Source organism: Polypterus senegalus, chromosome 10 (assembly GCF_016835505.1).
Source record: "Polypterus senegalus isolate Bchr_013 chromosome 10, ASM1683550v1, whole genome shotgun sequence".
NCBI classification, from domain to species: Eukaryota; Metazoa; Chordata; class Cladistia; order Polypteriformes; family Polypteridae; genus Polypterus; species Polypterus senegalus.
In genome coordinates, this window is record NC_053163.1 from 129,006,861 (window position 1) to 129,033,120 (window position 26,260).

The window sequence follows — 26,260 nt, forward strand, 5'->3', positions numbered from 1 at the left end:
GTAACGGTTCTCAGATGATAAGGAGTTTAGCTCATCCGGTGTTTGTCCTCACAACATTCAGATTTGTTTATGAGACTGCATTTCTCAGTAATCAGGTCAAAGACAGCTCTAAATGCATTTTTGTTTAATTCTGAGAATGATGAAGTGATTTTTATTCAATCAGACTTTTTCAGGTAATCTCTTTATATAATTTCATATAATGACTCTACCATAATCCATCTATTGTCAAATATTTTTTTATTGTTTAACATAATTTTATAGATCAATCCAAATCTCATTTTTACATGTTTTTGTATTTTTTTTTTAATTTAATAGCTTTGAAGAGATTTTATCAACTTTATAAAAAAGAAAAAAAATGAAATCTGTATAAATGAATTCACAATCTGCCCGTTTGTTTGTTCACCTATCATGCAAAAATGGACGAGCCAATTTTCACTAAATTTTGCAAGTGTATTGCCATTGCACTAAGTTAAAATATAGACTATGTGGCATATCAGGGAACAGGATTGTAATGATGCAAGACTTTAATTCCCTTCAGGCAGCAGGAGTGTGCTGGGGCTGATGGGAGGAAACCATCATCAATATGCACGAAGATCTGAGCTGACTAAAGCAGGATTTCATCTGACATTACAGGTACAGCATTTTCTTCACAACTAATTTGACTAACAATTTAAATCCATTTCTGGATTACAGATTTTGTCTAAGAGTATGTCTTTTTGTTTTATTGTTGACTTTGTCTCATTGGCGTATTTAGCCATACTGAATTTTCAAAAGACAGAGTTCCTCGTTTATTTTCATCTGGACCCTTTTCTGAGAATTACACAGGTCCACAATAGGTGTATGGTATTGTCAAATCCTTAAAAAACAATATGTCTTTCTTTCCAACCCACACAAAACTGAGAAAATCCTTTCCAAGGTTGGCATGGTGACACAGTGGTTGTGCTGGTGTCTCACAGCAAGGAAATCAGGGTGCACATCCCGTGCCCTCCCTGCATGGTGTTTGAACATCTCTACATGATTTTGTGGGCCAACCATCCAACGACATGCAGGTTAGGTGAATTGGCAATGCTAAATTGGTCCTAGTGTGTGTTTGGGAGATGTGTGTATTTACTTACTGATGGACTTGTGCCCTATGCTAGTTTGGATAGGCTCCAAACCGGGACCCTGGCCCGGATTAGGCAGGTTTGAGAGTGACATGTCACTCTTTTTAGTACTTATATATATATAAAAGTCAATGTGTGGATGTATTTTCCAACATCACGTCCGAACGGCTAGAGCGATTTTCATGAAACTTGGTACACATGTTTCTTAATGGTTGACTAAAAATACTGTAGGGTGAAACCAATCCTAACCCACCCCCTTCTGGGTAGGGTGAGGGGAGATCTTACGCTCATGTATGCATGTTATCATCCAGTTGACACTCCGAATGACCACCAGAGGGCATAATGGAGGTGACTGCCAGCATTCTTTATTTCTGACCACCACCGCACCCCTGTTGCTTTTGAAATGAAATAGAGTTCTATGCGTGCAAGTGTGTGTCCGGCCCGGAAGTTAGACGTAGAGTCGGGGTGAGGGCTCCAACTCCGAGGATACCCAAGCGAGGCCAGCGCACCAGCAAAAGGAAACATCCTAAGAAAGACAGTCGCTTAGCCGCTAATGCATAAATGATGCAAGGACATTGGCAAGAGATGCCCAGAGTTCTTCTGGCGATTTCAATACTTTCTAGGATCAGTTAGTATATAGCAGGCAACTTCCAGCATTCTTTATGTTTGAACACTACCACGCTCCTCTTGCTTTTCAAATTAAATAGAGTTGGCCGGTTCCAAGCATCAACTGGATGATAACATATATACAAGACCGCAAAACAAGCACATTAGTGAGTCTTTATTGTTTTTTAATTTAGTTTTATTTTTAAAGTTGTGTTTTTTTAATTATGTTTTTCTCAAACAATTAAAAATAAAAAACACCTTATTTTCCTCCCGGGCAATGCTGAGTATTTCAGCTAGTTTTACATAACCAAAGGAGTGAGATTCGGTCTCCCAGAAAAGGAAAATGGCAGCCTGCTTCTTGTTGGTCAAATGTACAGATAGTAACTTTATTGCAATTTATACATGTACATGAAATAAACTGATGATGCTACATTTTTTGTCAAAGTAAAACCTTATATTTTTGAAAAAGACATTTTTGGGCATATTGTAAATAAGTGCAATAGAGTTAAGCCATGATGAAATAGGATGACCTTTTTTTAGCATATGCAGTTCAGTTGCTGTTCAGAATATCCAGCAAGAGAACAAATGAGATGGCATTTGTAACTTCTACTGTTTCTAAAAGGTAGACAGGTACAATACTCAAATCCTTATTGTGATAAGACAGTTTTAACACCTTTATAACATTACTGAATCAGGCCACTGGTGCGGTCTCCTATAATAATATAAAGACCTATAGCAATTTCTATTAACCCTTACCCATCCTTGACCCCCTACTGTAGATGCTTTCTGGGGTCCTTTGATTCAATTATCCTACCAATTTATTAATGTCTATTTGTGAAACCACAGAAAATACAAAGAAGTAACATTCATGGTTCCAATCCAGCAAGGAGTTACTACAATTATAGTAGAATCCAATTATACACAAAAAGAATAAACTCTCAACTCATGAGAGCTGACACAGTGATAGAGAGACATAGTGTAGATGACAGATGGGAGACTTGTATTCCAGCCAGCAATAACAAGAGGGTCAACATCAAAAAAAAAACAACATATATTTGATTTATTAACTTAACCCATCATATAAATATAACTAGGCAATGCTGGGTACTTCAGCTAGTACTCTGTATAAACAAGTGTTGTTGTCCAATTCTCTGCATCATATGTGCGTGGTCCTAAACAAATGGCTATAGGGCTATATATCTATTTTACAACTGCAGCAGGATAGAAAGCTGCTTTTAGCCTGGGCACCTCTGCTTAGTGCACTGATTATACTTTGTGCTCACTAGCCACTGACATTCATAGAAGATTCTCCTTCCCAAGGAATGACAAATTGTTAATGTTGCTCATGGTTAATCTGACCATCCACCTTACATTCCACCCATCCGTGCAAAATCTCATTATTCAAGTTTCGAGTCCTGCATGCCAAAGCTTATCCTGATGGCACCAGGGGCATGACAGGAATCAACCCTGGATAGGATACTTGTAAATCGTAGGCCATATTCATGTTGCCAATTAATCTAACATGTACATAGTTAAGATAAGGGCCAAAAAAACATACAGATACAAACAGAGCATTCAATCTATACATAATCATTGGGTGAGCCAGAATTCAAACCCATTCTACCTGGAAGTGCGAGTGAGAATGTCAAACCTCTGCCCCAAAGTGCCACTATTGCTATTAACTTGGAAACAAAAAAAGACAGTGAAATGTTTTCTTCTTCCAAGGGGCCATAGTTTTTCTGCGGCCTTTTGTCCTGCTTTTTGCTCAATTCCCTCAGGAGAGAAAGCAGCTAGATTACAAATGTGGCTGAATACCACATATACCCTAATAATGTTCACATCTTGCCCATTCTTTTCCTATGTATAAGGATCCTACATTCAATTACAAACAGATGTCATTACTCCATCTAACAGCATCAATGATTCTTCACATGTTTTGGCCCCTTGCCTGCCTTGCACTGTCCTATTGCCTGAATTTAATCTTATCTCGGTATTTCAATACATTGAGTCATTTATTATCACTAACAATGGTCTCATTTGTTTTGCAAGGTGGTAAGCACATTATATAATGATGAGTGGTGCTACCTGATAGCTATGAGCTCACCTTTCAAAATAAGCAACTGTCTATGTAGAGTTTACACATCCTCCTCATGCCTTCATTTTTTTCCAATATTCTACTTTGCATCCAGTTTCCAAAGAAGTGCAGGTTTTGTTAATTGGTAATTTAAAATTGGCACTGAGGATAAGTGTTTGTGTGTCCTGTAATGATCAGGCATTTCATTCAGGGTTAGTTCCTTCCCAGCATTCACTGTTAGTCTCTGTGCAGCTATGTGATTAAGTAGTTCTCACAACAAAAGTCACTATGTAAAATAAAACAACTGCATGCGTAGTGCAGTATATTATCTTCTTCACAAATAGCCCAGGCAGAAAAAAAGATGGACATGTTGTGTGTCTCTCTTTTGTCAACACTGTTTATTTTGTAGTCCCCTTTCAAACTCTTTGTTGTGGTTCTAACAAACAAAGAACTAGTCACTATGCTAATAGATTCTTATTTTCTATACCAGCAGAGGGCACTTCCTTTCTGTAGCTGGATGAACATTAAACAGCATTTCATATTTAGGTAGTATGAGAAACAGATTTAGAAGAACAGTGGATTCTATTGCAAATCACTAAGTCCTCGACTGGGATTAACTGAATAATTATGAACATTCTCATTCAGCAATCCTACATTTCCTTTATACAGTATTCCACAAAGCTGAAAGTCTTGACAGGGCAGCTTAAATCTTACAACAAAACCAATACTGTAGTGGAGTCCTGCTGAGTGCAGCCCCCTAATGGAATAAATGGAAATGGAAGGATGGATGGTTTCTTTTTGGATTCTATTTTATTTTATGTTTGATCTCTATGTCCAGAAGTGAATATAATATGTAAACTGAAAACAAATGCAATGATTTGGCACATTTAGTTAAAAAATAAACCAAAACCTACTTATACAAACACATGTATGTATATACACATCTTGCCTGAAGAAGGGGCCTGAGTTGCCTCGAAAGCTTGCATATTGTAATCTTTTTAGTTAGCCAATAAAAGGTGTCATTTTGATTGGCTTTTCTCTATATACACAAAAATGTATATTTTGTAAAAATGTCTCCCTAGACCTGCCCATATATACAGTGGATTTAGAAAATGCTCACACCCTTTCACTTTCCACTCACTTGATTGTGTTGCAGATTTAATTTTAAATGGATAAATTCAGCATTTTGTCCATCAATCTACACTCAATAACCCATAATGACAAAGTGGATCCAAGTTTCAGAAAAGTTTACAAATTTGTTAAAAATCAAAGAGTGTAACTCTCTCATTTCTATAAGTATTCAGACCAATGGCAATCCAGATTGTGGTTAGGTGCATCCAGTTTGCTTTAATTCTCCTTGAGATGTGTCTAGAACTTGATTGGAGTCCAACTGTGGCAAACTGAATTGAGAGAACATCATTTAGAAAGGTACGCACCTGCGTATCTAAGGCCCCACAATTCACACTGCATGTCAGGACAAACACCAAGCCATTAAGTCCAAGGAACTTTCTGAAGACCACCGTGATCAAATTGTGTTGAGACATAGATCAGGGCAAGTGGATCAGATGATTTCTAAAGCTTTGAGTGTTTCCAGGAGCACATTGGCCTTAAGAATCATGTAATGGAAAAAGTTTGGAACCACCAGGACTCCTCCTAGAGTTGGCCATCTGGTCGAAACGAGTAACCCAGCAAAAAGGGCCTTGGTCAGGGAGATGACAAAGAACCCAATGGTCTATTTAACAGAGCTTCTGAAGTCCCTTGCTGAGATGAACATCTCAAGTGCACTCCATGAATCATGCGTTTATGGTAGAGTGGCCACTCTTGAATAAAAGACATATGACAGTTTAAAGGACTGTGAGAACATGAGGGAAAATATTCTCTAGTCTGATGAGACAAAAATGGAACTCTTTGGGCAGAAATCCTAACATTATATTGGGTGAAGACAAGGCACTGCTTATCACTTATCACCTGCCTAATACCATGTCTATGGTGAAGTATGGTGCTTCTCAGCAGCAGGGACAGGGAGACTGATTGGAACTGAAGGAAGGATGATTGGAAACAAACACAGAGAGGTCCTGGTAGAAAACCTGCTCTATTATTCACACAGCCTCAGACAGGGATGGCAGTTCACCTTTCAGCACAACAATGACCCAAGCATACAGTCAAGACAATTCTGGTGTGGCTTGAGGACGAGTCTCTGAGTGTTCTTGAGTGGCCCTGCGCCAAAGCCCAGACTTAAACCCCACTGAAAATCTCTGGAGAGTCCTGAAGATGGCAGTTTACAGCCACCCCTCATCCAACATAAGTGAAGCTTGAGAGGATCTGACGGGAAGAATGGAATAAATTGTTGAAATATAACCATGCAAAGCTTTAGACATTTACCCAAGAAGACTAAAATCTATAGTTGTTGCCAAATGGGCTTCTACAAGACACTAAATTAAGGATCTGTATATGTTTACGAATGAGGGATTTCACTCTTTGATTTGTAACAAATGTGCAAACCTTTCTGAAAACATGTTTTTACTTTGTCATTATGGGTTATTGAGTGTAGATTAATGGGCAAAATGGCAAATGTATCCAGTGTGGAGAAAGTGAAGGGGTCTAAATACTTGTATGTATGGGCATGGGGGTGGCCTTGTGTTATGGAGGAGGTATCGTCATCTTTTGGAATCAAAACATTCCATAGTCCCTGCTTCACTTTGTCCATACTCTCTATTCTTTTTCAAAACCTTGGCCCAACCCCATTATTAAATATTAATAATAAAAAGAAGAGTAAGAAGAATACAATTTATATTAAACTTCCACTTTCTTTGCCCTTGCACTTCTCATGCTCTATCTTAATTTCAGATGCCCATTGATTTTGCTATTCACATGTAGGCCTACAGCAGTTTACTTTTGTAGGTCACCTTGGTAAAAGTGTCTGCTAGATCTCATGGAACTATTAGGCAATTGCACTAAATGCTATTACAGCACTTAAATAAATAAGTAATAAATAGTAATACATTAAAAATCTGATGTTCAGTGATTGGGAGTTCCCTGTTGACTGAATTGAGAGTACTGTATGCAGGGCAGTACAAAAAGCCTCCAGTCCTGACTTTTCAGTTCTGTCCACTGGAGAATGACGTTTAACACTTGCTGTACGTTGCTGGAGTATGCTGATTACAAACAGAGACAGCTGGGTGGACTAAGATTATCTGACCAAGTTCGAACATAGTGGTCAATATACGGGTAAAATGCCACTCAGAAACAAACTTCACTCGATTCAATACATCTTTATATAGCACTTCACAGTACCATTTAAATCACACCTCAAAATTCCATCCGTTACCTTTACACTGCAAGTTGTAGAAGATGAGGATTTATTTTAGAGTTCTTGTAGAGTTCTGCATCAAAGTACTCCATCTCAGGGAAATAAAGAAGGGATTACTTGGCAATCTAAAAAACATGAAAAAATATACACTGTACATCTAGTGCTCCTGCTACCTCATCACCACTCTCAGTGCCCTGCTTTAACACTCACTTCCTGCCAATCAATGATGTTATGTAAGAATTCAGCTTGGCTGTGCGCTGCAGGCTGAAATCATGTCCAGCCTGGCAAAAGGGGGAGTTATGAAGCAGACATGTCATCTCCCATCCCTCTAAAGCCATTTTAGGTAATGTAACAAACATTCTTTTAACATTTGATCACATCTTCAAATGCTTGCTGGCAAAATTGCTGCTTAAAAAATAAAAATGGACAACAGACTTGAAGTTGGCCACAGTGATATAGTAGAGTGAAGAAAACAAAACAGGAAGCTAGTGAGGTGGAAGATAATTCTTATATTGACGTACAGCTCATGGACGACACTTTAAATCTCACCGATTTGAACCTTACATGAATATTCCCAAGCTGTGTATAACATAAAGCTACGTAACATGCAGAAATGAATGAAGTGAATATGTAGATAGCAATAAACACACGTCAGAAATGCAGATTTTAACCATATTACTGCATTCACTTTCCTACTACATTTGAGTGTATGCACATTTGGGATTTCAACCAACCATCTGGCAGCCTTGGCGTCACTTGGCAAACTTTACATATTTTTAGTATATATTTATCGTTGCAGGTTTTTACACATGGTTGAACATTTGTAACTTGGTTTAGAGTAACCAAAAGTTCTTGACACAGAAAAGCAAGGAAAACTAGTTTCCATTGAAGACGAGGTGTTTACTCTAAATACTGTGTATAAGGAAGTATTTTCTGCTTAAATATGTTATTGAAATTAATAAGGAGTTATATAAGCATACAAGTATATATACAACAAGCATTACATGTATACATAGAAGCATGTAAGTGTCCAAATTCTTTATCCATTTCTTCTTGTTCTTACAGCTGTAAACGCTGTGCACCTGTCCAATATTACAGCTTTCTTTCCACAGATGGTAGGACATGCTGTTATGGCTGCTTACCAAAAAAGTGCCAGCAAGACAGCGGGCAGGGCTCTGACACACTTGCCTGACCTGGAACACAGTTCAGATAACCTTCTTTCTGAAGGACTTCTGATGTTCACCCAATGCTTGTCTAGTGCAGGTTTATCTTTTGGAGTATCTGTTGTGCTTTCACCATATCCCAAGCTATTCAAACCTCTTAACTTCTGTTTCATCTGCATTCATCACTGGAATTGTATAAATTATAGTGACTGCTGTTTGCCTGTTTTCCTTGTGTTCATGTGTGTTTCTCCCTGGGAACACTACTGCAGTGGGTCTTAAGTTTAATATTGGGGGACCCCTATGTCTTCAAGTTTCTGTTCTAACTAATTTCACAATTCGTGAATTATTTTTACCTGTAACTAATCTCATTGTTTAAGTCAGTTGCTTTTGGCAATCAAGAATCTTTATTTCTTTTGTTTTTAATCAGCAGCCAAACAAAGATGAGATGCAAAGTGAGCCAATATATGACCGGCAAACTCAGTGGGCTTAAACATTTCTGGGCAGCCATTTTTTTCACTTCATCTAATCTCCTATTCAGCTGTTAATGAATCCTGTTTATTTAATTCTTTGGCTTGTTAATGCTCTCTTTATTCCATGCCAGACATTTTTTAAAACTGTTGATTTTCATATTTCTGAGATCTCCATCCAAATGTTTTATGGATCAGAGCAGATCAATACTTTTTCAGACCTTCATTTATTTATTTTATTGAGACAGATATTATATGATAAACATATAAATTCAGATCAGATTAAATTTGCTGGTCCCATTGGCTTGTTTTGCATCTCTTGTTTGGCTGCTGGTTAAAGAAAAATGCAACAATTAAAATGCAAATCAAAAAAAGAGATACTCCCCCCAAAAATGCTATTTACTCTATATAATCTGTAGTGATAGCTGAGAAAAATGTTTAAATTCATGTTTTCATGGAGAATGGACATAACCGTGCTTGTAACAGAATGGGAGCCAATGGTGACCAACAGCAAACAATATAGAAACATCCCTGAAAACATCTCACGTTACTTTTGGCGTGGCGCATAATCCACCTGTCAAGTAATGAAATTGCATACACAAAACATGCAAAATGTGTATATTTTTTGCTAAAATATTGTTAAACAAATAACCCTGTAAAATGAAAGTAGACTACAAACCTTAAGCCCATTCACACTGCATTATGATGGGCAGCCACAGCCATTACCTGCCCGGGACACCAACTGCATGGATGGACCGGGTGAGAGAGCATCGGCAGCGCAATACCTTCTCTGGAACGCTAAAGGGCAGTTCTCCTGGGTGGCTGTGGCACCATGGATTCTTGCAGGGCATGCTGGGAATTGGAGTTTGGCACAGCCCTGTTAGGTTCCATGGGGGCCGTCAGGAGGAACTGCAGAGCCCTACATTGGGCTCTCACCACACCTGGGAGTGATTCCAGGTCCGATTAAGGAGCAACCAGGAACACTCTCAGGGCCATCATAAAAGAAGCCACCTCACTCCATTCAGAGACTCAGACTCGAGAGGTCAAACACAAAGCTTGTGAGGAGGAGTGGAGGGGACGGAGAAAGAGAGAAAGCGAGAGAAAGAGACAAGAACTATCTTATATATTTAGTGCTTTGTACTGTGCTGTGTAGTGGGAAGCAAAAGAAAAATGCTTCCCCACTTAAATAAAGGTGTGGTATCTGGAAAGACTTGTGTCACAGCCTGTCTGTGTCGGGGGTGAGGGAGCTTTACGCCCTCTGGTGGTCCACTCCATACACTTCTGTAACATTGAAGGCACACACTGTGAAATTAGCTATATAAAATACATATTGATTAACTGAGAGAATGGCAGCACAGCAGTTAGTGATGCTGTTTGCCAACTCTGTTATCCTGAGTTTCAATTTCTAGCCAGAGGCATTTTCTGAATGGAGCATGCGTGTTCCCTTGGTGTCATTGAGGTATTTTTGGTTATTCCCCCTAACACACCCAATGTCCTTTTGTTTCCTGTCTAGATAAAGTCCAAATCTCCTTGACCCTGTGCTGAATACAGATTTTCAGAAAAGGAGGAGTGATTAATTGACCTAGGACTGGCTCTTGTGTTGTACCCGGTGTTGGCAGCCTTGACATCCTGCAAGTTTAACCAGGTAAATAGCAGTAGAGAAACCAGATAGATGATGACTGACTTAAAAGAGAAATAGTTCTTAAAGTAAATTTGAATACATCCATCCATCCATTTTCTAACCCGCTGAATCCGAATAGGGTCACGGGGGTCTGCTGGAGCCAATCCCAGCCAACACAGGGCACAAGGCAGACATGTGTATATAAAAAAAAAGCCAGCATCTATAAATAACAGACAAAAAGGCTACGAGAGGCAGATAGACTTTAGGAAGGAAGACAAAAAGAAAACGGGGAGATGTAGTAGCCCCCTCTTAACAGCTCCTCTACCTCAGATACACACCTCTTTATTTCCAAAGTGCTTGATTTTAAGACTTAGGATTGTGATGAGGAATACTACTGACAGTTCTGTGCTATCTTCACTGTAGCTGGAAAATGCAAAAGAAGAAGAAGGGCACGAGTGAGATTAAAAGTGACTTTGATTTCATTTGAGAAAATGATATGATTTCCAAAGCATTACAGAGAGCAACAGAGACAGAGGAGGCAGAGACAGAGAGATTGCAGCTTCTGGAAGTTCTTTGTTGGGGATGAGTCATTCATTAACCCCATGAGGGGACTGCATGCCGCTGCTCCTCCAGACGATGGCAAACATCCCAAATGCAGCCAAGCCCAGTAACAGTCCCTGCAGACGTCAGCTCCTAACCCCTTCTGCCTCGCTGCAGCTAACCTCGTGCATCGGCGGACCACTTCTGTGGAGCTGCTTCATGGTTGCTTAGCAACCCCTTAACATGACGATGGGGGCGGTAGATGGTTGGGTGGTGGTGGTGGTGGGGGGGCACATTGGGTTGCTATACCTACAGATGCACAAAGGCTTTAGATTATGGCTAGATGTTTACAGAACAAAGGGAAAATCCTATGGGTAGTAGAGAGCTCAGTTTGGCTCTGGTGGTACAAGACGACATATTGATTATCAATCTTCTGTAGCACACACAAGCAATCAAATAAACAAAGTGACACAATGATAGAGAAAAGCTGCTGCAGTTCTGACTAATAGCACCTATTGTCCCGAATGGCTTTTCTATATATCTCCAGAGAACATTAACATGCAGCAAAACAAAGCCAAGTCACTGGTATGTTCTGAAGAGTGAAGGATTTCACTCCAGTTGGCGTTCTTGTCTCTCACTGCATTCTCAGAGGTTCACTCACTTTTAGACATTGCTGACATTCAAACACCGCTGCCAAATGATAAGAAACACAACAGCACAACAACAAAACAGGAAGGGAAGAAACGGTAATGATGTCAGCCAGTGCCGGGTGTGTTGAGAACCTTTTATAGAGTATTCTTCCAGGAATGAGTGTAAGAATTAGACAAACTCAAGTCGATTGTAGGACACTTTTCCCACAAAAGTTCACAATTCTGTGCCTCAAGGATCAGTGTTGGGTCCACTTCTCTTTCCTCTCAATATTCACCTTGTAGGCAATGTTAGTTCTTCTCATGGCTTCTACTGCCACCTCTGTGCTAATGACATTCAGAACTTTCTCTGATTTCCCTCTGTTTCAGAACAGATCTCCAGCTTTTCTCTGTTTCTCTGGCATCTCATCCTCGATGAATGATCATCACTTTAAATTTAACAAGATAACTTGTATTTGCCTTCTGATTCTCCTTCTTTAGATTTTTCTGTATGCATTGCTCTTGAAGATGTCACCCTTTAGTCAGGAATCTTGGCGTGACTCTGGACTCCTCACTTTCATTCATTGAATATATTTCTTCAACAGCCCAATCCTGCCATGTCTTTGTTGATAATATTTAGAGGTTTCATTCCTACTTCATTACGTATGCCATGTAACTCCTTGTTCAGGCACCTTTTGATGACTTCTATTGAAACTCTCTTCTTGTGGGGCTTCCTTCAATTGCTGCCTGACCTCTCCAGCTTCTCCAGAATGTAGGTGCTCAACTGGTGTTCTCTGTTCCTCGTTTCACTCCTACTAGTCCTCTGCTTTGGTCTCTTCACTGGCATTTTGTTGCGGCAAGGATCCCGTTCAAAAATCTTGTCTTGACCGACGGTTGTCTGAATGGTTCTCATCCTACCTTTAGTCTTTCCATGTGTCCCTTCAAGAAATCTCTAGTCTACCTTTACCGGAACTGCTGACAGTCAGATGGGCTGACTGGACATTGCACCTCAAATTTTGCTCCAAAGCTGTGGATGATCTCCCTTTGACTATTCAAACTGTACCTAATTTCCTCATGTTTAGGAGTCTTTTGAAAATGCATCTTTTCATTAAATATTTTGAAACTGCTTAGTGTCTCTTCTACAGGATGGCTGCTGTCGTACTGGCACAGAGTTTTAGATACTGATGAGCGTCTCAATCTAGTGAGAGGTATAATTACTGTATGTAGTAGTAAACTTTCTCTTGCTTGGTTTTTTTTACCTTGTTCACTATTGCTTTTCGTGCTTGCACCCTCTAACCAATCTTATATGTATTATAATTTACTTTGCATGTTGTCTTGGATAATGGCATCTTCTAAAATAATAATAATAATAATACCATAAGATATTAGAGCTGTGAGGTAGTATTGTTCTTCAGTGTGTCACAATGGCAATCTTCCATTTTCTAAACCCAGATTTTTCATTATAGAGTAACAGGGACCTGGAACATATCCCACCAGCATTTAGTGTGGAAATTAGTGCTGCATTGGATGCCAGTCCACTGTGGGCACACTGGTACACATACTCAAATTTACTCATACCAGCAAATTTAGATTCGCCAATTGACCTGACAGGGATGTCTCTTGAATGTAGGTGGAAAAAAAAGCTCCCAAAACGGAATCCATAAGGATAAAAGAAGAACATGCAAATTGGTAATAAATGAACCATCAATCAAACATTGCTGTGGTGCTGAAACACTAACCACTGTGCCTCCCTCTTGTACTGAATGTTGCCTTTGTGAAGTGTGCGCGCTCTCCCTATGTCTGCTTGACATCCACACATCAAATGAGGTGCAGATTATTTTATTAACTGTGAGTATGAGTATGTGTGTGAATGGGTGACCCTAGTTGGATTACAAAGAATTTTTTATTTAATTATGTATTAAAATGTAATTTCAAATAATAAATGTGCAGATAATATATTTAATAATAAAAAATTGGAAAGAGGGCAAGCTTAAAAAGTGGATGGATGGATAGGCTATGGGTTTAGTTACCAATATCATTCCTGTGGCTGACAGTTTTTTGTTACAGCCAGTTTCACAATGTCACAGACATGTGCTTGGGAGGCAGCTAAAGGCCTCTGCTTGTGGTAATTACCTGCTGAGCCAGGTGTGGGCACAGTTTGCTAATGCGTTCTCTCTACCTCCCTCTGCAGAGTGGAAGACTGATAACCGTTCCACTGCTGACATCACTTCCTTTGTCCACCCTCCTGCACTCACCCCTTCCTGTCTGGAACTCCTATGAGCTGAAGTTTAGCCATTTTGAATCTGTTTCATATTGGACTCCTGTCTGAAAAGACTCCTTTGTAAAAAGATAACTTGCTTTCTATTTATTTTCATTTTACTCGGTCAAGGAAAACTCATTCACACATAATGGGTTAATCAGCATAATGGGTTAATCTGTCTTCAGGTTTGGGAAGAAAGTGCAGTACCAGAGAAATTCCACGAGAAAACAGGGAGAAATGCAAACTCCACATAGCGGGTGAACAGACTGAGCTTTGAATGCAATGGAATCAGGAGTTGCGAGGCAGCAGTGGTACCCACAATGCTATGCGCCTTGAACTATAACTAACAGTTTGTAGTTTATATTAGACTTTTGATCACTCTATAGAAATAAATACTTACTTATTCATATTTTCATATTGTTTTTCCTGTTCATATTCAATCCCTTCCTGACAAGCTCCATCCCTCACTCCAGTTCTTTCTCAATTTCTCATATGTCTGTTCTTTGGCATTCTTCTTTCTCATATGTCAGTTCTTTGGCTACATTCCCTGTCGTTGCTGATGGATGAAAGCAGATTTCTGCTGCAAGACGTGCTGGAACTCTGCTAAGCTGCAGTTATGTCTCTTATACATGCTCTAATGTCAAACTCAGAGGAATCATGGCTGGCTACTAAAATGTCTACATGTTCATATTGGTATTCAATTCTTTTGTGAAACAGACTCAGTGGGCAACAGCCTCCAGTGGCTGAGCATAAGTCAAGGAGGATTGATCTCTTGCCTTGCATCTGATGCTTCTGCGATTGACTCTGGCTCCAAGTAGCCCTGAATTTCTATTTAAAATGTTCAGAACATGGAAGGGTTGATTTTAATTACACACTTGGTGGGCTCCATAAGGTAACTTACAAAATCAGAGTACATGACACCTGTTTTTGTGTATTTATTTATTTATTTTACAAAACGTTCCTGCCTCATTTACAGTGTTGTAGGGATATGCTTTGCCTCGGAATTCCTACCAATTTGTAATGGATAAATTGGGTTGGAAAATAGATGGCCAGAAAATACAGTGCTTTATTTTTACCAAACAGAAACAGATCATTGCCCTAATTCACAGGACAAACCAATCAGCCCTTCTAAAAGTGAATCTAAAATATTTTGGATAATCACGCACCCATAATTGCATAAGAGACCAATTTAGAGTCAACTATTAAGTAAAGACATGTGTGATTAAGTAAATTACCGACTCTAAGTTAGGCTCATGTGGGTGGGTGTGTGGGTTGGCATGGGGAGCGACTGGCTCCTATAGCTAATTCCTGCCTTGTGCCTAGTAATAAGAGGGGGGTGAGAGAAAGGATAAGAGTCAGGTGGAGAACTTCATTTGTTAGTGAAGAAAAAATTATCTGCAACTTAACATCAGCAAAACCAAGGAAATGGTTATTGACTTTCACAGCACCAAAGAGCCTCTACATCTGGTCGCCATTCAGGGATTAGATGTAGAGGTGGTGCACTCCTACAAGTACTTGGGGGTCCAAATCTGTGACAGGTTGCACTGGTCTCACAACACTGAGGAGCTATACAAGAAAGGGTAGAGCAGGCTTTCTTTCCTTAGGAGACTATGGTTGTTTAATGTGGGTGGAGATATCCTTCACATCTTCTACACCTCTGTGATGGCCTGTGTAGTGTGCTGGGCTGACAACATCACTTCAAGAGAGGCCCACCCAATTAACAATTAACAAGCTAATTAAAAGAGCAGACTCAGTTATGGGACACTGTGGACCCCTTGGAGGTGGTAGAGAAGAGGAGAATTAAAACAAAACTGAGTGTCATTATGAACAATGCTCCACATCCTCTCCCTAACACACTAACATTGAGGACTTTCAGACAATGAATTATTCAGCAGATTGGTGTCAAGAAACATTCCTGGGACTCCTTTTTATCATCAGCAATATGTCTGTATAAAGCCCCACAGCAAATGTGACAACCAAGAAGTTTTATTTCTTTTGAATTTTATTCCTTTTTAGTCATTCGGTTGTGTGTTCAGACCAAAGTGTGTGTGTGTGTGTATATGTATTTATTTATCTATCTGTACAGTTATTTATATAAAAAGCTCTTGTAAAAAGCCAAATTTCCCCCTGGGGACAAATAAAGTTCTATCTCTGCAACTGTACATTGGATTATGCAGGTTTGAAATGTAATGTTACGCCATAATCCACATTAATTTCTGCTTTTGACAAATGTTCACTGAGCACCCTATGCAGGTATTCCGAGGTACGTTCAACATTACATGGCACTGATTAAATCATGTCCAACAAGTCCTATTGAATCCTTCTGTTGCATATTCTTTAGCTGGACGAAGGAACATATGGAGTGAGTAAATCAGTGAATACCCACTTGACGTGTACTACATCCCATTCCTCTGTGGAGTGGCTTTTTGGCACTGTCATTTAGCATGCCAATGGCCACATGTTTTTTCATTGACTATCATATTATGCCCTGTTCAGAGACTGACCAAATGTGTCAGTCAAATCAGACATACATTATTATTACTTGGCTGGTAACTTTCTCCAAGGTGACTTATAACATTTGAGAGAAACAAATGGTTTATTTATTTTTTTTTTTTGCTTTTTCCTATTGGGGCACAGGGAAAGTGACTGGTGCCATTGGTGGGATTTGACCCACAACCTTAGGATTTGTAGTCCAAAGTCTTAATCACTATGCCATACTGCAGGCCCTTATTGTATTGTATCATATGAAACCCCCACCATGTATAAACGGAATACTTTAAAACAGCTACCTGGAGATGTTTTTTGGGATATTTTGGGGAAGTGTATGGGCAGGGGATCTGTAACAGTGATATAGTTCAATTTTCATTTATTTCTACCAATCACTCAATCAATCAGCCTTTTTTATTTTACATATTATCGTTAAGAGAACATACCTTAACATGTCAGGGAATAGTAACGTTGAAAGTAACAAGATAAAATACAAGATCATATCAGTCATTTAGGAAAATCTACACCATGGTTACTGTTCTTAAAATCATCCATTAGACAAAAAATGATCTGTGACATGATGAGAGCTTTTTTTTTTTTCTCTTTTTCTCTTGCACACAAGAAACGCGGAGCTGTAGACATGGATCATTAACTCAACTCCGGCACCGGAGAGTGAGAGGCGATATGTGACTCACGTGCACCTTACCGTGAGACCAGCTCTGCCTGTTTGATAGATCACATGTCTTAGTCGTGAGCTCCCTGTGGCGCTGATTTCTTACTCTTCACTGAAACGTGATCGTTTATATGAGACACTACCATGGGCCTGCAGGCACATTGTTGATTTTTTTTAGATCTTTTGCTAAACCCAGCATAAAAGATGGGTCTTTTGAGTGAAGAGTAGGGGGGATGTTCTGTTACATGGAAGGCAGGCACAAGGATTATTCTTTTTTTTTAGGGGGGCGCTTCATTCTCTTTAATCTTTTTCTTGGCTCAGTCTCTCAACTCCCACTGCTCTTTTAGATAAGCTAAAACTCGGGCCTTAGAGTTACGTGGTCAAATTTCTCTCATGTCTCTTTTGTTCATTTTTCATTTTGCAGCATGTGGCATTTCTCTTTGAATGTATCCCAGCAGGGTCTATGATAGCTGGCACGTGTGCCATTAGAAGGGTTGAAGAAGACTTTTTTTTGTGTATTTGTAGTAATCCCCATCTAATACAGTCAGCTTCTGATATCCAAGGATGCCTCATGGTTGTGCCAATACACAATCTCTGCAAAGCCCCCACAAAGTATACACCCCTTGTCATACTGCGTCTTTCATGCAGCAGAAAACAGAAGTTAAACAGTTATGTCAAACTGTGTATTCCATACAGTATACACTCACTGAGAAAACTGTTAGGAACAGCCATACACCTGTGTATCCATGCAATGATCTAATCAGCCAGTCATGTGGAAAAGGTGCACTGCATACAATCATGCAGATACAGGTCAGGAGCTTCAGTTAATGTTTGCATCAAGCACCAGAATGGGAAAAAAACGTGATTTTGACAGTGGCATGATTGTTGGTACCAGAAGAGCTGGTTTGAGTATTTCTGTAACTGCTGGTCTCCTGGGATTTTCACACACAACAGTCTGGAATTTGCAAAAAACACCCAGCGATAGGCACCTCTGCAGAAGGTAGGCAACTTGTTGATAAGAGAGGTTCAGAGCAGAATGACCAGACTGATTCAAGCTAACAGAAAGGCTAGAGTATCTCAGGTAACCACTCTGCACAGCTGTGTTGAGCAGAAAAGCATCTCAGAATGCACAACACGTCAAACCCTGAGGCAGGTGGGCTACAAGAAGACCATGTCTGGTTCTACTCTTCTAAGCCAAGAACGGAAAACTGAAGCTGCAGTGGGCACAAGTTCAGCAAAACTGAATAACTGAAGACTGGAAAAATGTAGCCTGGTCTGATGTACTTTATCTTAATGTCTGTGCTGACACACACAGATGTTAGGATCAGAACTTTGTGTCAACGGCATGAATATATACACCCAACCTGTCTTGTGCCAACAGTCCAGGCTGGTGGTAGTGATGGTGTTATGGTGTGGAGAATTCTAACGAATCATTGCTCGAATGCCATGGCCTTTTTAATTATTGTTGCGGACCATACGCATCACTTCAAAGACACAAGTTACTCATCTTCTAATGGTTACTTACATCCAGCATGAAAATCCACCATGTCACAAAGCAAAAGTCATCTCAAATTGGTTTCATGAACATGACAATTAGTTAAGTGATCTTCAATGGCCTTCCCAGTCACTGGATCTGAATCCAGCAGAACACCTTTAGGATGTGGTAGAAGGGGAGATTTGCAGCATGAATGTACAGCTGACAAATCTGCAGAAACCGTGAGATGCAAATTATGTGAACATGGACCAGAATCTCAAAGAAATGTTTATAAACATCTTGTGGAATCCATACCACAAATAATTGAGGCTGTTTTGAGAGGATAAAGAAGGCCCTGCTCAGTATTAGTAGAGTGGTCCTATTAATTTTCCCAGTGAGTATATAACTGTGTGTATCTGTTATGATTAACGCAAAAAAGATGTGAGTATTCAAAGACACTTATTAATGAGAAATACACATCATCATTTTGCTGTAACTCAAGAACTAGTGCATCTCTAACACAACATAAACCAAGCTCACTTGGTCACTACTATACTGAACTGTCTAACTAAAGTAATTTGTTAATCAGAGTGTCAGAGTCAGAGTGCCCATGCTGACTCCCGTCCACCACCGAAAATGGCTACAATGGGCACGTGACCATCAGAAATGGACAATGAAGCAAAGGATGAAGGAGACCTGGTTTGATTAATCTTTCTTTTAGATCATGTGGACAGCTGGGTGCGTGTGTGCAATTTACTTAGGGAAGAGATGGCAGCAGGATGCATTATGGGAGAGGCGCTGTGATGCTCCGGGTAATGTTCTGCTGGGAAACCATGGGTTCTGACATTCTGGATGTTGCTTTGACATGTACCACCCACCCAAAGGTTGTTGAACATTATGTACACCCTTAAGCATGGGAAAGGTGATATATAAATAAAATGTATTAGTATCCTTATTATTAACAGTATTTCTTGATAACATTGGCCTCTTTCAGCAGAATAATGCAGCCTGCCATACTGCAAAAATTGTTCTGGAATGGTTTAAGAAAGTCAAGGTACTGACTTGGCCTAAACGTTCCCCAGATCTCAAGCCAATTGAGCACCTGCGGGAAGTGATGGAAAAACAACTCCAATCCATGGAGGCTCCTTTTCTCAATTTAAAGTACTTAAAAGGATCTGCTGCTAACACCCTGGTGCCAGATACCACAGGACACCTTCAGAGGTCTGGTGGAGTCCATGCCGTATTGGGTCAGAGCTGTTTTGATAGCAATCCATACAATACTGGGTGGGTGGTTTTAATGTTGATGTTGATCAGTGCATATTTATGTAATTGGACTATAGACACATTAAGTAACTTACTTGAGGTTTCAGAGTAAATCAATGTTACAGCCTAATCCAGCAAGCTTCTGCTTTATTGTCAACTAGCCCACGCTAAATACAAAAGCATTATGCCCTTTACATTCTTAGCAACAAACAATAAGCAAAATTATATTGTGCCTCCTACAATGAACACCATGCCAAGATGCTTTGAGTATAGATATTACACGCTATTGTACAGTGGGAGCATTTGCAGATTAGGTAACTTGCTCAGGATTACAAAGTTATCTTGAGTCTGAGATTGAGCTAGCAGCCGTATACTTTGCAATCCAAAGCCTTTGGCCATGCCATCCACTTTCACATTGAGAACAAGTAAATGCAATCAAAGCAAACTTTCTTTGATATGTCACGTTTCAATACGCAGTAAACACCATTGCAGTGCACTTTAAGCACAGACGTATGCTAACACAGCACAGACAAGCTCACTGAATCCCTTAGAGCAGGGGTTCTCAAAGTTGGTCCTGGGGGCCCCTGTGGCTTCAGGTTTTTGTTTCAGCCAGACTCATAGTCAGTGACAACAACTGGTAACACTGTTCTCATTTAACTAGCTGCTATTCTTTCTCTTCTCTTATTCTACATTCAGAAAAGCACAGCAGCATTATTTTTACATCTAGAAGACATTTAGAGATCTTTTTATTTTTGCTAGAGTTTTAAATACGTACCCCTCTTTTGTTGATTTCATTATATTTTGCCCTTTCTCTGTTGCAGTTTGCTCCCTTCATTTTACCTTAATAATGACAATTAAAAATGAGCAGAGAAGACACCCAGGCAAACACTGAATGGTAAAAGACGGCACCTACTTTAGCACCAGACCCACTAATAAGAAAATAATGGACTAATTAAACAATTAGAACACCTGGACATTCATAATGAAAGTCCAAATGAACATATTTTTAAAAAGAAAAAATACCTTATATGTTTAATACATATTAATAAAAGGTTTTTTTTTCACCAAAAACTTAGTTTTCTAATTTCTATATTGTTCCCAAAACACAGAATCTGTGAAATAACAGTTCACTTAATTAGCCCAGGACTCCAATTAAAAACACAAAAACCTGCAGCCACCGTTGGTCCCCAGGACCAAGTCAGGGTCACATAACGAGTCACTGCTGAGACTTGAAGCATGAGTTGTGCTGTGCAAAGCTTCAGCTGCTGAGCCAAACAACTTGCAAAACTGTTAAAAAACATTTACAGTACATTCCAAAGCACTTTATAATGTATACTGCAAAAATAATTTAATATTTTATACAATTGGAGCATATGAGTCAGGGTCTTGTGCTTTACCATCCAGTTCCTTAGCTACTAGCCAGCACTACTTACAGTTTAATCACATCATACATACTAAGCATCTGTTTGCAAACATCCCTTAATTCATAATCTGGACAAGAATATAATCAGTCTTCTTCTTCTTCTTCTTCTCCTGGCTGCTCCTGCTATCATATCTTCCTGTCCTCTGTTATACCCATCACCTGCATGTCTTCTCTCACAACATCCATAAACATTCTCTTAGGCCTTTCTCTTCTAAGCTCAATGAATCTGCAGATGATACCAAACTAGATGGAAGGGCACAGAATGTAGAATCTGCTAAATTGTTGCAGGGGGACTTGGACAGCATATAGGCTTGGTGGGAGATTAAGTTTATTGTAAATAAATGTAAAGTATTACACATAGTAAGTAGAAATGTTTGGTTTGAACACTCAGTGGGAGGTCTGAAACTTGAAAGTACATCTTAATGGGAAAGACCTGGGAGTCACAGTGGACTCCCCACTATTTACAAGACAGATGTGTTCAAGATGACTAACATTGTGATGTTAGGTGGTATATCAAGATGTATGAAGTACAAGTCCAAGGAGGTTATGCTTAAGTTATATAACACATTAGTGGGGCCTCACATGGAGAATTATGTGCAGCTTTCATGTCCATATTACAATAAAGAAATAACAGCACTAGAGAAAGTCCAGAGAAGAGCGACTAGGTTGATTCCAGGACTGCAGGGTATGAGCTATCAGGAAAGATTGAAGGAGTTGAACCATTTCAGCTTACTTAGAGATTAAGATGTGATCAAAATGTTTGAAATTATGAAAGTAATTAGTACAATTGATCCTAGGCATTAACTTCAAAATGAATTATTCAACAACATCACAGGGACATGGTTGGAAACTTAAGGACAGCTTTCTCACAAATGTTAGAAAGTTTTTCTTCTCGCAAAGAATCACAGACATGAGGAATAAATTACCAAGTAGTAGGGTGGAGAGCGGAACTTTTTTGTTATTTTGAACAATCCAGAAAATAGGACTGGATGGACTTGAGGCGAGTTGAATGACCTTGTCTCATCACAATTGTTCAAATGTCCTAATGTTCATATATTTCATATTGATGTGTACTGTACCACAAGCCAGTATAAGTTTAATTTTTAATTTAAAATGTGCCTTTTGCAAATAGAGCCACAAAGTGCTGTACACCATAGAAAATAATTAAAACACACAGTTACAAACAATAAAAAATAAAATTGAACTAACATTTCAACAAATGAACATAAAACAGAAGAGTCAAAAAAAAGGCTACCCATAGGCTAATCTAAAAAGGTGCCTCTTTAACTGTTTTTTAAATGTAGCAATTGAATTCTTTATAGCACAATAAAGGCTATTCAACCATTTTGGTGCAACAGACTGAAAAGCCCAGTCCCCACAAGTCTTTAGCCGAGTTCGTGGAACAATACGAAGGCCCTGGTTAGATGACCTCAGTGGGCAATTGGTAGTATAATGATGTAAAAAATCTGAAATATATTGTGGCGTTTGACCATGCAGAGCTCTTCAGGTGATTCCTAAAATTTTAAAACAGATTTTAAATTTCACAGGAAGCCAATAAAGCAAAGATAAAATTGGAATAATATCAGAACACTTACTGGAGCTAGTTTAACAATCTAGTAGCAGCATTCTGAACAGACTGAAGACGCAGCAGTAACGTCTTGTTTAAACATGTAAATAAAAAATTACAATAATCATGACGTGAAAAAATTAAAGCATGCATTAATGTTTCTATGTGAGCCTTCGTTCAAAGCAATGATCCAGTTGTTCATATGGTTTAGGGGTGCCAAGGTGGCAAGAGGTTACATGGAGCAACAGTACTACTAAGGTGGTACAGGGCAGGGTAAAGTTCCACAGGAACCCTCCACAAGAGAGAAGGACATCCACACTAGAACTTGCCATGCCAGTGTGTGAAGAGATGGGTCACTAAGGGGTCATAAATCCTATGTTGCAAATATATTCATTAAGCACGGGCACACAAGTTATCAATGGGGCTAGTAGCACAAGAAGAAAAAGAAAGTGAAGAAAGACTTGAATAGAGGCCATATTATAGATAAAACTACACAAGTGATTCAGTATTTGCAATAGTGAGAGCTATTAAGCGCTTTGGAAGTAGATTTATAGGAAATGAGCTGAGGTGGGACACTGGCATAACACTAGCCATACTATTACCTCTACTGTAACCTCAATAAGGACACACAAGTAAAATACTCAGGAGCAGATAAAGCCAGGAGGAAGGTATTTACTGAACTTAGGCAGGCTGGCTCATGACGAACGCTGAGGTTTACAATGAAGACAGCACTGTATGGCAGCCACAGGCCTTTTGCGAGCTGCCCAGGCCTTCAGCCTTATGCCAGCCATGTAAATAATCAGGAGACGCCAAAAAAAAAAGGGAGAAAGTAGGTTAAACACTCAGGCAGATCTATGCAAGGAATAGGTCAGGAGATGTCTTGGAGTGTAGACTTCGCTTGAGTTTGTGAGTCAGGCCAGGCATGCCATCAGATTCAAGGGGACAGGACTGTGTAGTGAGCTCTAGCTGGGATCTAAGTCCTTAACCCAAAAGAACTTGGCTGTTTTACCTGCATAATGGACCACTTGAAGTTGGGAAAATATTCAGTAAACAGCAGTTCAGTTTAGTCCCAAGTGGAATCAGAAGCAACCAAAAACAAGGAGGTCATTCTCCAGCTGGGTGCATCCAGTCACATTCACACAGCATAGGTCATCAGCAAAGTCTTAGATGAGGCAGTCTATCCAAGACCTCAGAAGAAGCCCAGATTGATCCATCAGTTTTATATTGCGCCCTTTATAGCACACTAATAAAATTTATTTATTTTAATGAAAATATAACTCAGAATAAGAAGTCACCCCCTGAAAACTCACCAGCCAGGTTTGAAACCTGGAGTCCAAGTAATGGTAGTAATGTTATCCACAGAGTCACCAGTAGTGGGCACTATGCCTAACTACTGCCAGGCTGAAAAAATGTCATGGACAGGCATGCTAGACTACTTTCATTGATAACAGATCTACATAAGGATCTTGTCTGATAAGTAAAAAAGTGACCCCCTTCATGTTTTCAACATTTCATTAATGAAACACAAGACAAATCTTGAAAGTGAATGCTAAGTAAGTACATAAGTAAACATTAGAGAACACTGACAATTTTAAAACATCAAGCTAAATAACTGGCATCGAGAAATTTAATGTACTGAAACCCAGGATACCCCAGCCCAAGCATCTCACCCCGCTTCCCAAAACTGTGCTCTTCTACAGTGCAAAGAATGACCACCAGCAAGACAGACAGAATGAAAGCCAGGCTCATATTCCAATCAGCCAGAACAGAAAGAAAGTGGGAGGCATGCGGACACCGCTCTTACCTCCATGGGTGCAAGGTTAGTAACGGACTGCAAGGACTACACGGACTGCAGGGGCTCAGGAGAGTCGGGCTCTGGCAAGTGGGAGACAGACTGAAAAGCAAGACAGAGTACATGCGGTCAGCACTCCAGTGGCCCCCACCCCCAAACTGCCAACTCTAATGCCCCCACCCAACCAGCACCCTCAATTAGACAATTACTACTGTTTCGCATGATGTGTGTAACTAGCACCATCTTCATGCACATTAGCTTCTCAGGCACAAGTTGTCAGAGAAACATGCAATGTATTGTTTGCGTGACCTGGCAAGACAGTACCTCGGTTGCACTGTAATCTCTTCATTTGCTTTACGAACCAACTTTTAATGAGGATCACTGTGCAAGAACCTACATTAAAAAAGAATGGTTGAGTCTTATCGTCTACATGAATCACCTAATGATCCTGAAGGTGCAAACTGTGGTGCCCACTGACAATCTTTACCTTACTGTATGCATTTTGTAGAAGCAGCCTTGCAAGTGGAGGGAACTCTGTCAGGGTTGCAGGAGGATGTTAGCCATTGGCTGCCATGAGCTTTTAAAAGTGAAATTAGGCTAGCATGCAGAAAGCAGCAGTTGGCACAGGGCCATCTGTGTTCAATGCCCATTGCCCATATGGCATTCTCAGTCTCACTACTCATAAACTACATTTCCATGCTCCAGCTCCTTTGGCTGATGGGACTTTAGGACTTTAAAACAATGTGGCTCTTTTATTTTGAATTTGAGGTAGAAGTCAGGCAAAAAGACCTTCTAACAGAAAACATTTGCATTTGAGGTTATTTCACAGACAAGTTTAAAAAGCACAACAGTGTTACTAAGCAGCAAAAATGACAGCTTGAGATTGGCACACAGAAGTTGTGTTGTGATCCTCTGTGTTACAAAATATCTGATGTTGGGGGCCTTGTGAAAGGTGCTCTATACCTGTGGATTCAACCACTCAATTTATAAATAGAATTCTGTTAACTCTAATGCACTATGCTATGAGAGATCCAGTAAACATACCTTACTGTGAATGATGCTCTCTCTCTCTCTCTCTGTTATATATAAGAGGTGTAAGAGGTGATACAAGCTTTAAAAATACAACAGAGGGCATCCCAGTATAGATACTGTCCTACAAATACCTGACATGTGTGCTACAGGGTTTTTACAGTGACAAGGAGCAGCATTGTGCCACTTATGTTTGGTCCTCTTCATGAAAACAGGTCATATGGCAGATGTGAATAAATGGCAAAATGGTTTATTGTATTCTGTCATGCCAAAAGGCAAGGTATAGAGGGTAATGCCTGCTCGAATTGGTTATCCAGTAGGGGCACACAATTGGTTATCCAGTAGGGGCACACAGATTTGTGGCTGAAAGATGTTGCTCACAGATGGGGGCCATTGCCATGTAAATATATACACAATATTTTTTTTAATTTGGCTTTCTCGCAGATACATTTCAGCTGTACTCTTAATAGACTCAGTAGACATAGAATTATCACAATGTTCATGGACTTGCAGTCTTTACTAATCTCTACTTTTCTCTGCTTTCTTTCTCAGTTCTTCCATCTGATTGAGGCACAATGCAGCCCCCTCTGATGCTGTCCACGAGACCAACTGCATCGAAACCTCTGAGATGAAGCCTGGAAGCAAAGAGGAACGACTTAAGAACATTTATGTTAGGTAGAATGCCCAGTGGAGGCTTGGAGGTCCTTTGGCCTTGGAACCCCTGCAGATGTTGTTTTTTTATCCACCTTAACAGAAATGTTTCTTTTTGTTTTTTTTGTCTT

At 39.7% G+C, this 26,260-nt stretch overlaps 1 protein-coding gene and 1 long non-coding RNA gene across 8 annotated transcripts in view; one reads left to right on the forward strand and one right to left on the reverse strand.

The window, feature by feature from the left end:
• mast3b (microtubule associated serine/threonine kinase 3b) overlaps positions 1 to 26,260 on the reverse strand; it is a 198,735-nt gene that overhangs the window by 145,947 nt on the left and 26,528 nt on the right. For 6 of the 7 annotated variants that reach the window (XM_039766604.1, XM_039766608.1, XM_039766607.1 and 3 more), the window contains one exon: positions 24,462 to 24,551. The exons of the other annotated variant lie outside the window; for it this stretch is intronic. In XM_039766604.1, the coding sequence (XP_039622538.1) occupies positions 24,462 to 24,551 (90 nt within the window). The remainder of the gene's footprint in view (positions 1 to 24,461; positions 24,552 to 26,260) is intronic. 7 annotated transcript variants of the gene reach the window in all.
• LOC120537572 lies at positions 82 to 26,182 on the forward strand. The gene is made up of 4 exons (XR_005635346.1): positions 82 to 173; positions 539 to 633; positions 10,237 to 10,368; positions 26,031 to 26,182. It is a non-coding gene; the product is annotated as an uncharacterized LOC120537572 (long non-coding RNA).